The sequence below is a fragment of the Meleagris gallopavo genome, chromosome Z (genome assembly GCF_905368555.1).
Source record: "Meleagris gallopavo chromosome Z, MGAL_WU_HG_1.1, whole genome shotgun sequence".
In the NCBI taxonomy this organism is placed as follows: domain Eukaryota; kingdom Metazoa; phylum Chordata; class Aves; order Galliformes; family Phasianidae; genus Meleagris; species Meleagris gallopavo.
In genome coordinates, this window is record NC_139435.1 from 35,773,961 (window position 1) to 35,792,142 (window position 18,182).

Genomic DNA, 18,182 nt, shown 5'->3' on the forward strand with positions numbered 1-18,182 from the left:
CTAGGGAATGCTAAGGGTGCTTAATACCATCACGAGTTGTAGACTAGTCTGCTCCAAGAACATGCTGTGGTCAAAGTCCAAGGGAAGAATGCTTAAAGCTGATTACAACCTTTCAATTCTTCTAGTATGCACAGGTGTGAGGAGAGTTTTGAGCTGCGCCACTTGTGCCTGCTAAGTGCTTAGCAAACAGGCTGCCTGAAAAATGCAATGAAATTTGTGGTGGGAAACAGACACTGTGAACGGGACTTTCTCTGAGTAAATTTTGTCTGTTATAGGATGCTTGTTGTAGTTTGAGTGGGTATAAGATTTAGCAGGTCTTAATCTATCATTTGCACATGGCATTGAGGATTGCAGAGTCATGAAGTCTGAGGATTTTAATGCCCCGAACACATCCTGTCTAAAGCAATCTGTGCAGGTTAAAAGTTCTGTTCTCCCCTTTTGGTCTGCTCCAGCTGTGCTTAGGTTACTAATAATAAGTACTTCAAGGCATGTAACGATTAGGTAAGAAGCAGTGGTTCCAAATCTCATAACAAATAAGCAGTAAAGAGTTGCACCAAGGTGTAAATCTACAGTGAATTATTCCATCCTCCTCTTACTGAAGCCACAGCTAAGCAGCAAAAACAATTATCTGAGCAGTGTGCCTTTTCATCAGTGTAGCAGGTGCTATTAGCAGAGTAGCGGTGCGTCATATCAGATGTTATTATTGAAGAAAGCAGCTGTATTCATGACCATGCAGCCAGACATTCATTTTGGTTAGGATAAGAACAAGAATAGAATTTGAAGTAGAAAAAAGCATTATCACTGAAGGAAACTTACGTACACATTTTCATAGAAAATACTAAAAAACAGAATATAGATATGTAGAAACTTTAATAAATATTTTTCTTTATAAAAACAAATTCATTTGGCATTTTTTTCCCCTGAATTTTAAGCTGTTTTCGATTCTAATTAACTTACGGAATTGACATAGATTTAGTCGTCAATAGCAGTTTGGATAAATTCTTTTAAACCATGCATACCACCCTGATTTCTTGTGATCCACGTTAGAAAATCTTAAAAATGTGTTGTTTCTTTTTTTTTCATAAGACTTCTAGAGCTTGGAGAATATGCCCTATGAGGAAAGATGAAGGAACTGGGGCAGTTCAGTCTTGGGAAAAGGAGGCTGAGGAGAGACTTATTGCTCTCTTCCAGTATCTGAAAGGTGCTTACAGCGAGAGCGGGGTTGGTCTCTTCTCACTGGTGACATGTGATAAGACGAGGGGAAATGGCCTCAAGTTGTGCCAGGGTAAGTTTAGGTTGGATATCAGGAAACACTTCTTTACAGAAAGGGTGGTTAAACATTGGAATAGGCTCCCCAGGGAGGTGGTTGAGTCACCGTCCCTGGATGTGTTTAAAAACTGTTTGAATGTAGTACTCAGGGACATGATTTAGTGGAAGGTTGTTAGAGTTAGGGTAGCATGGCTAGATCGTGGTTGGACTCGATGATCTTTAAGATCTTTTCCAACCTGAGTGATTCTGTGATTCTAATGCTTTTCCCTTGAACCCAATTATTATGTCTACAAGTAGAACGTAGGGTACCTAAATACATTTAAAAATATAGCTGCTTTTCTTTTTGTTCAGCTTCCAGATTTTCAAAGATATTTGTAATACATTATTTCAGAAATCTTAGAAAAGCCTCAATTGGCTCCAGTAACAAAATATACTAAGCTTGATTTAAATTTCATATAGATGACTGGCTTAGGTGTTAGATTTGCCTTTTCATTTAATGTTCAGAGACGTCTACCCACACAAATCTTGTCTGCATGTCAATTTATGAAGTAGCTGTGTTTTTTTCTTTTTCTATGAATAACAGTGTGGCGTCAGAGCAAGGTTACTTGTGCTTCTGTTACACAATATTGCCTGATCAGTGTTCAGGAGCTGAAAAGCTAATTTGGGTGTCAGTATTGATGCAAGCCAGCTTTTATGTTTCTTCCATGAAATTAATTAATGGGATTTGTAATTAATGGGATTTGTCACCTGACATGGTGCCTGCTCAGCCTCCTGGTGCATCCACTACTACCCTGCTTTTGACATATGGCAGGGTTGTGCCCCTTGAGGATGTTTTGACCCTCCTGGGGTCACCAGCATCCTGCCCTGGCCCTCCCATTGCAGTCTCCTTTTGCTCCCAGACATGATCTGTGTAACCATCCACTGAGCTGTGAAACAATGTGGGATAATGAGGATGTTAGGTGCAGACTTACCATTAATGCTGTTCAGGCTTGTCTGACTCATTTGGATGCAGTAGGTTAGGGAAGGATCAATGCACGTATTACCTTACATAGTGAAAAAAGGCCTTTTCAGTAGCAGTGCAGTGACTTCTGCTTGCTTTCATATCCACATCTAGAACTGCCTGAATTTACCATCCGAGTCAACAGATCAGGACATGCATTTTGTGCACCCCAAGCAAAACAGCATTTTAAAATTCCATCCTGAAAAGTAATCTCAGTAGAAAAGGTCTCCTAGAAAATTATTTATTGTCTTAGGTTTTACAGTGTATATGGAAACCAATGGAAAATGCATCTTGAACCTCAGAAAGTCAACAAGCAGAACATTTCATCTTACTAGAATGACACCATGACAGTGCACAGAAGTGGACAGATGGGCAGAAGCAGCAGGAAAGCTATTTTACCGTTAGTAGGTTATGTCACTATAACTTAAATGCTGACTACAAGCAAAATTGAGCCTGAGAAATTCACTGGAACTCAAATATTTGTACGAACCACAGTTATGTTGTCATTGTTTGATGTCAATTTTATCTCCTTTGGCTATCAAACAAGTTATCATTTTAATGATATGAGGAAGAATATGTGAACCAATAGTTTACTCTTCTTTCATTGCAGGGTGTTTTATCAGTTTTGGCTATGGTAAAGCGATAATTATTTGTTTTGATCTTCAGCCTTTATGTACTGTGAATGCTTCTGCATTTTTATTGTGTAGAAATAGACCCTAGAAATTGTACCCTGAGGAGGTACAGATTTGAACAAATAAAAGTGTGGCATATTTGCAAACAAACAAACAAACAAACAAACAAATAAATATGTTGTTCAATGAAGTCGTTAAGGAATGAGCCCAAGTTCCCTTGAACTATCTCCATGGGGTTTTTTTGTTATGGAATTCAATAACTCCATGTTCTGATTGCTGTCACTTAGAGATAAATTAAATTTAGGGTCTTTATTTATTTATTTTTCTGCACGACTACTGTGCTGCAAAGAGGATGAAAACTGATCATGCCTGCTAAACCATGTCCCTAATTATAACATCTGCACCTTTCTTGAACACCTCCAGTCAAGGAGTTAAAGGTGATAAGGTCTCCCCTGAGCCTCGTCTTCTCAAGACTAGACAATCCCAGTTCTCTCAACTGCTCCTTGTAAGACCTGTGCTCCAGACTGCTCACCAGCTTCATTGCCTTCCTCTGAACATGCTCCAGGGCCTCACTGTCTTTCCTGTAGTAAGGGGCCTGAAAACTGAACACAGTACTTGAGGTGTGGTCTCAAATGCTGAGTACAGGGGGAGAATCACTTCCCTGGTACTGTTGACTGTGCTGTTTCTGATGTAAGCCAGGATGCTTGGCCTTCTTGGCTACCTAGACACACTGGTTCAGCTGGCTACTTACCCACATCCTGAGATCCTTTCTTCTGCTCAGCTTTCCAACCACTCTGCCCTAAGCTTGTAGCATTTCCTGGGGTTGTTGTGGCCAAAGTGCAGGATCTGGGGCTTGGTCTTATTTAACTTCATCCCCCTGGCCTCAGCCCAGCTATCCAGCCTGTCCAGATTGTTCTGTAGGGCCTTCCTTCTCCCAAGCAGATCGACACTTCCTCCCAGCTTGACATCATTTACATTCTTACTGAGGATGCACTCAATACCCTCATCCAGATCAATAAGGATATTGAGCAGGACAGGCTCCAGTACTGACCTCTACAGAATATATGACTATGATTCTGTGATTCTGTGATTCTTTGATTATTCCCCAGCTGGATTTAACTCCATTTACCACCACTTTCTGGGCCCAGCTCTTCAGCCATTTTTTTACCCAGAAAAGACTATACCTGTCTAAGCCATGAGCTGCCAGCTTCTCCAGGAGAATACTGTGGGAGACAGAGCCAAAAGCTTTGCTGAGGTTGAGGCAGAATATGTCTACAGCCTTTCCCTTATCTGCCAGGCAGGTCTCATGGTCATAGAAGGAGAGGAGGTTGGTCAAGCAGGACATACCTTTCATGAACCAATGACTAGGCCTGATCCTCTGATTGTCCCACACATGCTATGTGATTGCACTCAAAATGATCTACTCCATAACATTCCCTAATACTGAGGTCAGGTTGATGGGCCTGTCATTTCCTGCATCGTCCTTGTACACAGGTGTCACACTAGCAAGTCTCCAGTCCTCCGGGATCTTCTCAGTTGACAAAGACTTCTGATAAATGATGGAAAATGACTTGGCGAGCACTTATGCCTACTCCATCTGTACTCCTGAGTAGATTTAATCAAGTTCTAAATGCTTGTGATAGTCTAGGTGGAGTAGCAGGTCACTGTTTCCTCCTGAATTATGGAGGTTTATTCTGCTCCCCATGTCTGTCTTCCATATCAGGGATCTGAGTACTCTGAGGGTAACTGATCTGACTGTTAAAAACAGAAGCAAAAAAAGGCATTGAGTACCTCAGCCTTTTCGTCATCCTTGGTGGTAATGTTCTCTGCCACATGCAATAAAGAATGGAGATTCTCCTTGGCCTTCTTTTGTTGTTTATGTATGTAGGTTGCTCCAAAAGTAATTCCTCCCATTTATTTCTGTGGAAACTACACAGCAACAAAATGAAAGAAAATATTGGTCAGAAGGTTCAGCCTCTACTGCCATACCACCAACATTCACCTCTGACATTGTTGATCAACATAATAGAATAGGAGGTATTACTTTCAGAGCAGCCTTCATATATGTGAGAACATTTTTTGTTATTTTTCACAACAGTAGCCAGAATATGTTCTAGCTGGGCTTTTACCTTTCTAATTTTCTCTTTGCAACAGCCTTGTACTATCTCGAAGTTGCCTGCCCCTTCTACAAGATGATACTTGTAACATGTTATTTCTAATCTTTTATTTCCAAGCCTGACTTGTGTCTCATTAATAGATTTTTGCTTTGTTTAATCATAAAGGCTGTCTAGTGTTGTAAGTCCATGGTGAGTCAGGGTAAATCTGTTACTGCATACGTAGTATGGTATTTGCATACTGGGAGAAGCAAAGAATCTTAAGGGAATTTCTACATCCATTGATGCAGACATAAACCAACAGATATATCAGTGTCAAATTCCATTTGTTCTATTTTAACTGTATTTTAGGATGCTTTTATTTTCTTTTTTTTTCTTTCCTTTTTTTTTGGTGAAGATATGCCATCTAAATATGTATCTACGGCAAAGGTTGTTTTTCATAAGAAAAAAACATTCGTATGCAGTCTTCCATATGCAATGCTGTTGAAGTGTAGACCTGCGTACAGTGTCAAAGTTTTCTCATGTGAACACCATGCAACATCTGTGCCTAACAATGCACTTAAACATTTAAACATTACTGTTAGTCACAGATAAGTACATTACAGGATTTTTTAAATTTTTTTTTCATTAATAAGAAGATGAACAACTTCTTCCATTCCTTTGACCCTAGCATGCAAAACCTAAGTAGTAAACTAAACATTCATGAAAGATTAATTACTTAGGAAATTAGTATCTTCTTATATTTCAGCCAGTGAAACTTCACCAGCACCAACCGTGCAGTGAGAGATAGGACAAAATTGATGTGGATAACACTTCATCGCAGACCACTCAACCTTCAGACAATTGCCTATACTGGTGGCATCCGGAGCAGCCCTGTGAAATACAGTCACAATGCCTAAAAATGAAAAGCCAGCCACCAATGAAGGAAATGGTAATTACAACTATAATTATATATATGAAGTGTATGCTGTTTTTCTGCATGTAGTTCAACAATGTGGAAGTTTTGTTTTCTTCTTGTTTCTTTGGATGCAAATTTGCTTTTATCATAATTCTTCATCTTTTGTTCAAATGTGTGCTTTACTTCCCCTTTGAAGACAACTTTGCTGTAGGTTGGTTAGCTGTGGGATGGCAGTGTGGCTCTCCACTAGTTAGTAAATCAACTTATTATACATTTATATGCAGTTGGATGGAAAGAATGAGGAAATTAGAATATTGTGTGGCTTCTGTAAGATACAGAAGTGCAATGGCTCTTTTGCTCATTCTTTTCAACATATAGTGTTAAAATCAAGCACATACTTTGTAGTAAGATAAAACATTAACAATAATTCTGTACTGATACTCGAATGATCTGGATACAAGAAACATTTTTGTAGGATTATAATGATGTGATTTTTTTCTGACAAAGTGCAAAGCATCTTGTTAATGTGGGAAGTGGTTCAGTTCTCATGGACATCATCATTCATTCAAAGGAAGGATCAAGAATATTGATCTTTTTTAAATATAAGACTGGCGTGACATTCAGAATGGTACAACATGAATGAATTCATTCTTGCTAGGTCTTGCTAAATACAAGGGCTGATGCCATGCAAAAGTGCTTTTTTTTTTTTCTTTTTTTCTTTTTAATCCACACTTATAATATGAAACAGTGGTAAAAAAAGATATGCTTCTGTAGAAAAATTCAGAAGGGACTTAGAATTATATCAGAATATAACCCACAGTACAGTTAGTGGTGATAATATTTTTTTTCCTACTATATGTGCATCTTCATTTTTTTTCCCATATTTTTTTCACAAATACTGATACTGACATTTTCCAAGCAGTACTTGCTAACTGAGTTCCTTTTAACAAGGAAGAAAAACAGAATTTAGTGTAGCATAGGCAAAATATTTATCAGTGTAAGTAAAATTTTTCTTCTTGCCTGAATGTAGGCTGTTTTTTTTCATATAAAATCATGTTTTATATAGACTCATGATTACAGTGCAATGAATGAATAAATTAAGTAAATCACATTTCACAACCTAAAGAGGTCAGATCAGTATCATTTACTGTCATTTCACATGTGCGAGGCATTGTACATTTAATGTTCTTATCCTAGTACTTGAAGTAAAAACTTCAGTGAAAACAATGAAAACTTGCCCATAGTCAAGCCAGGGAGGGAAATGGAAATGCATCCACAGAGATAGTGGCCTGGAAAATTTTATCTATGCTCTCATGAAAGGGGTGATTTTCTAAGGGGTTCTTCTTTGAATTATCTACTTAAGTGAGAAACAATTCTAACACTTTGTAGCATTTAAGTACAGCGCAAAAGGAAAATGGAAAATCAGACCGTAGTCTGATTATCTACTGCCAGCCTTCCATACCCATTTAATCTATCTTCGTCATTCTGTTGTTTTAGCAGAACATTTAGAAGGCGTTCATCATTTTTCCTTACCAGTGGAAAATCAATGAGCAATTCGTAGATGTAAATCAAAATAAAATGATTTGTTCCCTATAGTTCCCATCTGTAATTTTCAAATGTTAACTGGGCTAAAACTAGTTGTAGTTAGCTTTACCAGACTACTGGTGTCTTCCTCTCTTGGTACTACAGATATTCTGTCTACTTTAGTATCTACATCATTGGCAGTTTAGATGCAGAAAAATAAGCAATATATTTGCTTGTGTGACTGAATATGAATTATTGTTTTACTTAATAAATTCAGAGCTACTGCTGGACAGGATATTTTTTCAGACAGTAACTTTTATTTTAAAGAAAATACACAACTCTATCTGTGAAAAGCACAATAATACAGGCATGGTGTCAAATATTAAGTGTTCTAGTAATTCTAGAATTGCAATTCTTATTCATAATGTCTGTGTTTCACTTCATATTTTAGTTTAAAAAAAATTCTGGGATACCTTCAAGGGCAGTATTCTATGAAGGTTTGCTTTTCACTGCTATGACTATGAAATTATCTTTCCTTCTTAAAGTTGCTGGAAAGCTAAGAGATGAATTCTGAAACACTGAAGGTCAGAAAAAATTTCAGCAATAGGTTTTGGCTTCTACTTATATAGGACACTTCATACAAGATGTAAATCTGGCTTGCTATTAGTGGAGTTCAGAATAGGATTCTCTCTCCTGTGTTTCTGAAGCCATTCTCAGATTTTAATTTAGCACTTAGCAATATGTGGCATATAACTATTATCTCTTTTGCCTCCAAGAATTAAAATATAAATGGAAGGCTTTGAGCTTTGGCAAAGATGTTTGAATCTCTAAATAATTTTACATCTTGTAGTAGCAACTCTGTTGATTCTGTTATTTAATGAAATGTAATGAAGAAGAGAAGGGGAACGTGAACATATGTAACCTATCAAGTTCCAAACAGATTCTTTATATTTGCTTTTCGTAATTTGTTTAGCTAATGAGAATTCCTCATAATAGCATTCTGAATCTAAACAATACAAAGATGCTTTTAGTTATAAAACATGGAAGTTATTTTGTTGGGGATAGAGATTGGAGAGAGGAACAATGTTTCACCTAGTTGTCAGAATCTAATTGCAGGAAATAGACAGTCATTAAAAAGGCCTAAGGTTAAGCCATTTTGGAAGGATGCAAACAACTAACTTGGCTGTCTCTACAGCGTGTTTATTTGCTGTATAAGTGAGCAGAGAGCAATTTTGAACTATCAATCAGGTTCAAAAAAGCCACAAGTCTAGAAATAAAACTGCAATGTTAACACTTCATCAGATTCCTGGTACAAATCTGAAAATGAAGTAGAAGAAGCATGATATTTATTATACAAGAAATAAATAATCTGATGTATAGTTTTGGGCTTTGACATGTACTCCTCTTTTTTTTCTTTTTTTTTTCTTTTTGTTTTGTTCTGTTTTGCTTTTTTTTTGTACACGATAAAATGCTGTGCTTCCACATCTGTGATGCGGACAATGACAGGTATAAATTATATGTAATTGAATTTGGAATACGTTGATTGATACTTATAAAACTCTTCTGTTTCTCCCAGTCTTTCTAGATTCCTCCAGAGAAAAATTTCACATGCTAGCTATTAGGTTTTCAGTACTGGTGCTGTTGTAATTTGTTAAAATTCATCATTTTTGGCCGAAGTTTATAGTATTTAGCCATGAGTATTCTACAGTTCACTGATGGGGACATCCTTTACTGGGACAAGGAATAAGACTTTATGTCAGGATTTATACTGCCTTGTACTTCAACCAGACTCTGTTTCTTGCATTTTGGAATTACACTGAGAGCAGGAGCTCTCTAATATGAATGCCTCAAATCTGAGATGTGTTCACCAGTTCACTCTTCTGTAGACTATCCTTAAGTTCTTGATTTATTATTTTTGGTGTTTTACAGCTGTTATTTCTAGTGATATTTTTCCTCGCAGAAGTATTGTGAGGAACTGCATTTTTTACAATAAATATTATTATGGAAATTATATAAATTCCAAGAATTGAATTTTATATAGATGTGCCTATTCTTTTTGTCTGAAGTTTCACAAGAGTTTGTTGTCCTTCATGGCTTTTATTTCTGCTTTTTTGTCACACAGTTTATTAACTGTCTATCTTTCTGTCACTGGAAAAAATCCAGCTTGGTTGAGCTGAGAGGAAGAAACAATAATAATTGCTTGCAAGACACTATCTGCATACGATCCATTTAATTGGCTTAACAATTAATAAATTAGTAAATATACAATTAACAATTTATTAAACAATTAATAAATATACAGCTATTTTGTGACTTAAAAAATACGCAAAGAATCTGATAGCATTTTTAGATTCATATATAGATCTCCATTGATGTTTTTTCAAGGCACGGATACTCAGAATTGCTTAGCAGCAGTCGGTTTTACACAGTAGCATTTTAAGCAGTAATATTACAATAGCAGGCAATGTTTTATGGAGTAGTTCCAAGAATCATTATCACTCTCATAATGAGAAATTAAGGCAACCTTGTGGAATAAAAAAAAATGTTAATAGAAAAGCATGAAATGTGGCAGATGTCCTCTGGTAATGAAATGCAAAGGACTTGAGAAGATAAGAATAAAACATTTCCTCGCTATGCTAGTTGGCCACTTCACAACAAAGACTCCTATGGTTTTACAGATTGTATTCTGCCCTTAATTTCCTTGCCAGCCAGCACTCTATGCTCTCTCCTAAACTGTCTTCTGAGATTAACATTCAATCTCTGACCTGTGTATTATTTTGAACTGAGATTCAGTACACTCTCTAGCTGTCTCATATTCGGATATAGTTCAAAACATAAATAAGACTTCAAGAGATATGATAACATACTCAAATCAGACTTCCGTCTAGAATAATGACAAACTTTCCCTCAGACTACTACGTAAAAGAAATCCGTAAGCAATTGGCTTTCCTTGAGCATAGGAAGCTATGGAATATAGATTCAAATATGCCCGATAATATACATTTAATCAGGGTTGGATGCAGTGTCCTAGAAAATGTGACAGCTGAGCAATAGTTTGCTCTGATTTCTTATAAATTCAAGTTATCTGACTTAAACCACAGTTACCTGAAATGAGCTCTATGAGAGCTACTACTGTGAAGAAATGAGATCTGATAAACAGTTTTTTGGAACCTCGAGTAATTCTAGATTTATGTATGCAGCTTGCTATCAGTCAACGCTTTGATGAACTTTTGATAAGTAAGATACCATGTGGATACATTTAAAAAAGTATAAGAGAAGCTGTACACCTAGAAGGATCCTACACAGTGATGATTTTGTTTCTGCATCAAAGACTCTACATTCCTACTCTAATTAGAGCATTTTTGATGCTCTTTGTTTTTCCTGTAGAGTGGTAATACAATACTGAATTGCAGGTTTTCAGAGCTTGCTGGAATATGAGCACGGGGTTGGATAGCTAAGTAGCCTATATGAATGTGTGCATACATGCTATTCAAGATAGACTTGATGGATAGCAAAGAACATTTGCCCCCTTTCTTAATAAGTTTTGTTCTCTTGAACTTCTAGTTCTACCCTGAGCTTCAGCTTTTCTTGTCACACAGTTCATGACGTACAGCGCAACACAGAGTTTTGTCTGAATTCCGCCTTTTAAAAATAAATTCTGTGCAATGCTTCCGGCATCACACCCCACAACCTGGAAGAGAGCTCTCATTCTGTATATACAGCAGAAAGAGAGTGATAAAACCCAGACTAGCTGAGTGCAGCACAAGGAACTTTTAAGTGCTTTTTGTGTGAATTATACAAATGTGCATACCATTGTGTCTTAGGAGAGCTGACAATCGTTGTCTACTTATCATAAAAGGAATAGGAGGCTCTTCTGTTATGTTTTGTTTTGTTTTCAGTGTAAGCTCAGAAACAAATTGAGTATGTTTTGTATCTGTAAGTGAGCATGGGTCTGTGGTGACAGGAATGTTCTGAAGTTTGGAAATAAAATAATTTTTTGCAGAAATCATTTTTTAAGATGGACTTTGATATTTCTATGGATACCTGTAGTACTCTCTACTCTTTTAGCCACATGACTCTTATTATCACTGGTTGTTTTTTCCAGACTCATTTTGTGGAAACAACCACTCTCATTTGATTTCATGTTTTTTTTTTTTTTCTTTTCTTAATTCTGTGAAAACTTGTTATTATTTTTGTGTCTGTGAACCTTTATGAAAAAAAGATTTAAACACACAGGCCTCACTATTCAGATACACTCCCAACAGCATGCCTCGTACTTTCTTCAAGAATCAATTAGTTTTCCATTTAATTTTTCCTGAAATATTTGATTCAGACTATCACGTTTTTTACCCTTATGATAAAATTAATTGAAGAAAATTAATTAAAAATTTAAAAATTAATTAAAGTTCAACATCTATACTAGACTGTATTTAATCCTGTATTACACAGTTCATAGTTAATTTCAATATAATGTTAGTTCCAGCCTGACATACTTTCACCAGTAATGCACGTTTCAGTGTGCATGATAAACCTCCATCTGATTGCTTGTTGTATATACTCTGGGGAATGTGCAGTGAGGCCAATCTTGTATCTTTAAGTGCTTCCCTGGGAATCTCTTTTTGGCTAGATAAGATCAGCAAAAGCATTAGCTGCAAATAAAAAACTATGCCCCATTGTGGCATGCAGAGTTTATCTTTAGAAGTGCCTGTTGTCATCTTTGCAGACTTTCAATAGCAACGTAATGATCTTTGTCTAATGGAGATCTAGTTACTGTCAGCAACAGAAGGCATATGTCCAGAGAGAACAAAGAAACACTTATTTTCACATTTCACTGATGATATTATGATAACATTTTCTGCATTGTCTTAAAAAAATATTGTGCAGGTGCTGTTGACTTGATAGTAATTGTAATTACAATAAAATGTTTTGTGAAGGGAACTTAAGCTCTCTTCATCAGTCCTAGTTTTAAAATGCCAGTCAAATTCTGTGTACTAATACTTTGCATGTTACTGTACACAGTAAAACAATACCCTAGATTCTCTCTTGTTTTCAGTCTTGCATATTTTAATATTTTCTTTTATACTAGATAGAACTAAGAAGTTGATCCTGACAGTTAGCTGTAACAATTCCTAGATAAATGTTTGTTCATAATTGTTCAGTTACTCTCTGTGGCTTCATGAATCTATGAAAGTAAGTAGAGAATGGGTGGAGAAAGACAGAATGTAAAGAAGAGTCCAAAAGACTTATGCATGAGTGAAGAAGGAAAATAATTGTATTTTGCTCTTGTCTGAAAATTGTAGCACAGAGATCACAACACGCCACATATCCTGTCTGTAGAGGGATGGCATACTTATATCTATCAAGCGTATACATCTGAACACACGTGCTATATTGGTGCCTAATGACAGCTGTCTACTTCTATTCATGGCTCTATTTCTTAGTCATTGATCTTTTACTGCCATGTATCTCTACATATTCCACTGGCATGCTGTTCCACATCTACAAACTCAAACAAGAATACCTGAAGAAAACCTTTCAGCTCCTGGTTTTTCAGATATTAGTTGGACCATTTCTGAAGGTACATTGCTGGTGAACTATCAGTTTTAGTAGTGACTTGTAATGTAATATGTAGTATTATGATATGAATATACAGTATAATGATGGATATAATGGACATGATAGAGAAGAGTGTTTTATGATCCTGGTCTCAGAATGTAGAAGAAAGATGAACTGGATACTGTCTTGGATACTGATTATCAGCAGAAACAACCTCTCTTGTTGAACTTATTGAGACCAACAAACATAAACAATGGATCCACTCCAAAACAAGGACGTCTCTATGCAGAAATAGTACTGGCTTCTGTAAATAGGCTCTCCCTCCAAGGTTTCTGTCATTTCCCAAGGGACATAAGAGGACCATTGTAGAGAATACAAGAGAGCTGTGTCAACTTTTATGATATGCTCAGAGATGTGGTTGCTGAAACTGAAGATCCGAGAGCAACTTTCTTCTTTCCTCTGGGATTGTGCTCTTCAGCAGTGCTACAGCTGTAAAATTTCATGCTCTCCTGTCTGTCAAATCATTAGAGTCATTAGACTCTTTTAATCTCAGCCAGTGCTTATTTTTCACACCTCTAAGAAAATCTGAGAATTGCTTGAGAATCATCTTCATCTTCCTTCATTTATTCCTTCAGATACAGGGTGCTGCTGCTTACAGTGTTCCTTTTTTAGGGTTCTTCTGTCCTACATATTTGCTCTGTAAGATTAAGTTCTCTGTGCCATCACTTTCAGTTTTATTTTAGTGCTGAAAGAAGATAAAACTTTTTTTATTTCTGTTTTCATCTGGTTTCTTGAAAAGCTGTTCTTGTTCAAAAAGCTGGATTTGTGGAATGATGTAAGGGAGCACAATGTGGTAATTTCTTTAACACCCTGCGTTCCTATTGGCTAATCCACACTTCACATGCACTGGCTTTTGTTTTCTAATTATAGATGTCAGTGAGGTCGACAATGAAGAAGACAGTGCAGCTGAGAATCAAGAAAATGACAGAGGAGCAGGTCAGTGAGTGTGGATAACTTTGAGACTACGTTCAGTTACCTAAATCAAACAAGGAGGGAAGGTCTCTCTCTAACATACTACCTTCTCTCATATTTTCATTTCTGTCACAGATAAAGAGAGGAAGAGAGCAAAACCAAGAACCAGAAGGGGACATGGAAGAGGAAGAGCCAGGCAAGGTGGTGAGGAGGATGGAGATGATGAAGATGGAATAAGGAGAGCTGGGCAACGCAGGCAAAGAAACCGGAGAGGACGGGGCCGAGCAGGTGGAAATGAGGGCAGTGATTCTGAGGGGGATCCTACAAAAGCCAGGAAGAACCAGGCAAATCAAAAATCAAAGGAAGGTGATGAACAAGAGGAAGATGAAAAAGGGGGTAAGAGTGGGAAAGGCAAAAATGAGAAGAAACAGGACAAAAAGGCTGATAAGAAAGGGAAGAAAGAAAAGGCCAACAAGAAGAAAAAGGACAAAAAGAAATCAGGATCTGGGTAATTCTATATATAGATATATATATATTAATATAAAACAATTGTTGCCTTATGTAAAACCTGTTTTCATTTGTAGCTGTGAAATACCAAGAGTTGGTATGACTCCTTGCCAAAGCTGAATAGGAGGTTTTATTTTCTTTTATTTTTTTTCTGGAGTGAGGAAATTCTGACTGAGTGAACTAGAAATTGTCCATAGAGCCAAATCCACCACAGTGAATGTGGTCCAGGGCTGTCATGGTTCCAGGGTGGAACTTTTGAAAATGACCATACAGACACTTCTGACATCACTGATATCCTGACATTAGAGACAAATCTCATAAAGCAGAATAGAAACCTCAGCTGGGATCCCCCTTACTGTAGTTAAATGTCCCACATTCTTGAGCTGTTCTCTGGAGTGACAGAGGAAGGAATAAGTGACAGAGTGACAGTGAGTGAGATCTCCTACTTTTTTCCTAAGCAACCAAGCAACCAAAACCAAATAAAAAGCCAGAACCAATCACTCTTCAGAATCCCAGGATCTAGTTCTGTTTCCAGTGCAGAATCAAATTCTTGACACTTTCCAAAAGATCAAGTTCTTATTTCCTATCCAGGCTTGAACCAGCTTTTTTTGTAACAGATGAAAACTTTAACAGTTCGGAACCAAGAACGGAGACAAAATTTTCCAAAATTCGTCTACCACTTAACTCCCACTGAAAATTTCCCTATCACTTTTCCAAAGCATTTAGTGCAACCTGGGGTCTTTGGAAAATTGCTCTGACGCAGAATATTTCTGAAAACTCTTTTTATTCTTTTTCTGTCATCCTGGTGTTCTCTGGCAACATACTCCTTCTCATGATATTTTGAGGAAACAGTCCCTAAGAACAGCGTACAGAAGAGCTAGTGGAGCTCAGCATGCTTATCTCGGTGGAGAGGAACAGAAATCTTTCCTCCATTCAGCGCTTGCTACAGCTGTTTATGTTCCCAAAGGCAGCACTAGAGAGCACAGCAGGAGTCAGAAGGAAAAAAAAATACAATGAGATATGCTGTTGCATTAATCTGTTCATGATCCCATTTCAGTACATTTCCAGTTCACTTCCTTTCCCTACAAGAATATCTAAAATCTTCCCTTGTGTTGGCTTGCTTTTGTGGTGCCTATTGTTCCCCACTGTTCAATTTCCTGTACTCATATAAGCAACAGGCCTAATCTGCCAGCCCTTGTTCCTTTGCTTATTGCTGTTGTCATGTCTTGCAAGCATTTACTGAGTGTTAATTTTTTAAAAAAGCCACTTAAAATGTAAATTTAAATGAAGGCATAATGTTTTTAATTGTATTCCAAAACTCGAACATTAAAATATACATGTTTAGTCTGTAGAACTTCAGTTTCTATCCAGATCAGCATGTTGTTTCTGAAAGTAGACAACACGTTTGAAGAAAATCTGATGATGCTCTGGAAGATACTTGATGAACATTATATTCTTAGACATTTAGAGCACCATCTGACAAGTTTATGTGATAGTAAATAGAAGAATATTTAAAAGGATTTTCAACAGGAAAAAAAAAAACAACAAAGGGAAAAATGATGGTAATCCATTCAACTATTCATGTGAATGATTTGCAGATCTTAAAACAGAAGAGAATGATGTGAGCACAGAAGTGTAGCCCATCTAACAAGTGAGCTCCTACCATAGTGAAAGCTAATTTCTTTGAAAGTATCTCACAGACTCATATAAATTTGATTTGGAAGGGACCTTTAAAGTCAGCTAGTCCAACTACCTTGCAATGAACAAAATCTGAAGCTAGATCAGAGTGCTCAGAGCCCTGTCCAGCCTGACCTTGAATTTCTCCAGGATGTGGCAACCACCACCGCTCTGGGCAAACTATTACAGTGCCTCATCACTCTTACTGATGTACTTTTTTAACAGCCAAAAGTAGAGACAAAACAAAACAAAGTAAAATTAATATAGAGAATACAGAAGATGTGGTATAATCCCACAGGGGAATATTGTATTTGTTAATGTTTCTGTGGATTTTGTTGTCCACAAACAATGAACAGTTACTTTTTGGCTAGGTATCAGAAGTCAGTAGATTCTGCTTTGCTTACCATTTTCCTGCATCCTGCTTTTCACCCTAACTAGAAATAACTCTTTACAAACTAATCTTTCTGCTTAAAGAAATCCTAGATGAACTTTGTGGTTATACATATTCTAAATCTTTTTTTCTTTTTTTTTCCAACCTGTTTGAAGTTCTAATTGTCCTACAGTGAGTTTCATAGGGCAATTCTATGGCAATTCTATGGAAGCTGTTTCTTGATCACTTTAGTGATTGGTGTCTCTTAGTAGGGTGTGAGAAGAACCTCTCTATTATCATCCCCAAAATATTTTGACAAATTACTCCATATAGTCTCCTTGTGAGGATCTGTGATATTTCTTGATTTCTGTGAAAAGGAATATTATATTCTTCTTAATCTATGCATTTCTGTTTTTACTCTGAGCAAATCAATCAGAGGTTAGTTAAATTATTGGAAGATACAGAGCTTTTGCAGGAGTCCAGAGGTACATAGAATTACAAGGCAGTACTGGCACGGCATCTTTTTGGTGCTAGGAAGTGCCAGAGGGTGTTATGGGGATTATCACTGAGCAGTAGAATTTTCTCACACACACAGAAAGGAAAAAAGTAGTCAAATTCATTCAGTTACCACTCCAGAGTCCTACTGCTCTTTTCCCTGAGAATATCCAAGCTCCTAGAAAAGATCTTCACTTCTATAAAATAGCTTTTACAGAAAGTGTAATAAATATAATTTAAATCTGTATAAAAGAGATAAGACTAAAACCAGAACACAGATGAATATTACAGACAGGTTCATCAAGTGTATAATTTAAGGCAGGGTCATTGATTTCAAGAGCTTTACAGACTTAAGAAAAGATGCACTGTGTATATTGAATTGGAGTCAAGGATTATTTTGGAATTATTGAGCAATCCCTTCTGCTCGTGTTAGTCTGAAGGTCATGGTGATCTCTTCTACCCTTTAAATGTGTGAAACACTGTCTTTCTTGAAAGGCTGAGACTTTTGCTTGCGGAAGGCAGAATTCTGATTTCCTGGATTGAATCTCATAGTGTTCAACCACTGAATGAGTTGCAATTGCACAAAGTTTGGTCGTGTTTTGTAAAGACTCTTGAAAAACCCAAGTAAATAAAATCAATTAGATTTCTTAAAGATGGGTAAAAAAATTTGAATTTTGAATGTTTTTCTGGCTCTAAAGGAAAGTTAAAAATGGAAAATAAACAAAGCAGTAGTGAGCAATGTGCAAAAGAACCATTAATATCTATGCTTGTGTTCTGCACGGCTTCCGCTCCTCAGTAAGGTAACAGTATTAACACCTGGCCACCATATTTCCCTCTACTCTCACTGCAGCCTTGTACATCTGTATATTTCAATTTTGCATAACTCTGCTATCATCTTCTCTTCTTCTGTCAAAGGAAGTTCTCAGTACTGAGCTTTGTATAATGCTAAACAGCTGACTGTAAAAAATAAGGATTTAAAGCTTTTCCTAAAGGAGTCTTTTTTTCTTTTTTATTTTTTTTCTTTTTGTCAAATCACTTGTTTTTACATTTTTTTTTTTTTTCTTTTTATGATGCATTAGAATTGTATAATTGTATGTATGTATATTTTTCTGACTTTATCCATTTGGCCTATTCACTTTTTCATCACAACATTAGAACAACCATATAT

General features: G+C 36.7%; 1 protein-coding gene across 5 annotated transcripts in view; it reads left to right on the top strand.

Moving 5' to 3' along the window:
* Window positions 1-18,182, top strand: part of TMC1 (transmembrane channel like 1) — a 117,211-nt gene that overhangs the window by 57,926 nt on the left and 41,103 nt on the right. For all 5 annotated transcript variants that reach the window (XM_085212718.1, XM_085212723.1, XM_085212719.1 and 2 more), the window contains 3 exons: window positions 5,764-5,946; window positions 13,924-13,989; window positions 14,101-14,473. In XM_085212718.1, coding sequence (XP_085068844.1) covers window positions 5,907-5,946; window positions 13,924-13,989; window positions 14,101-14,473 — 479 coding nt within the window. In that variant the 5' untranslated portion in view covers window positions 5,764-5,906. The remainder of the gene's footprint in view (window positions 1-5,763; window positions 5,947-13,923; window positions 13,990-14,100; window positions 14,474-18,182) is intronic.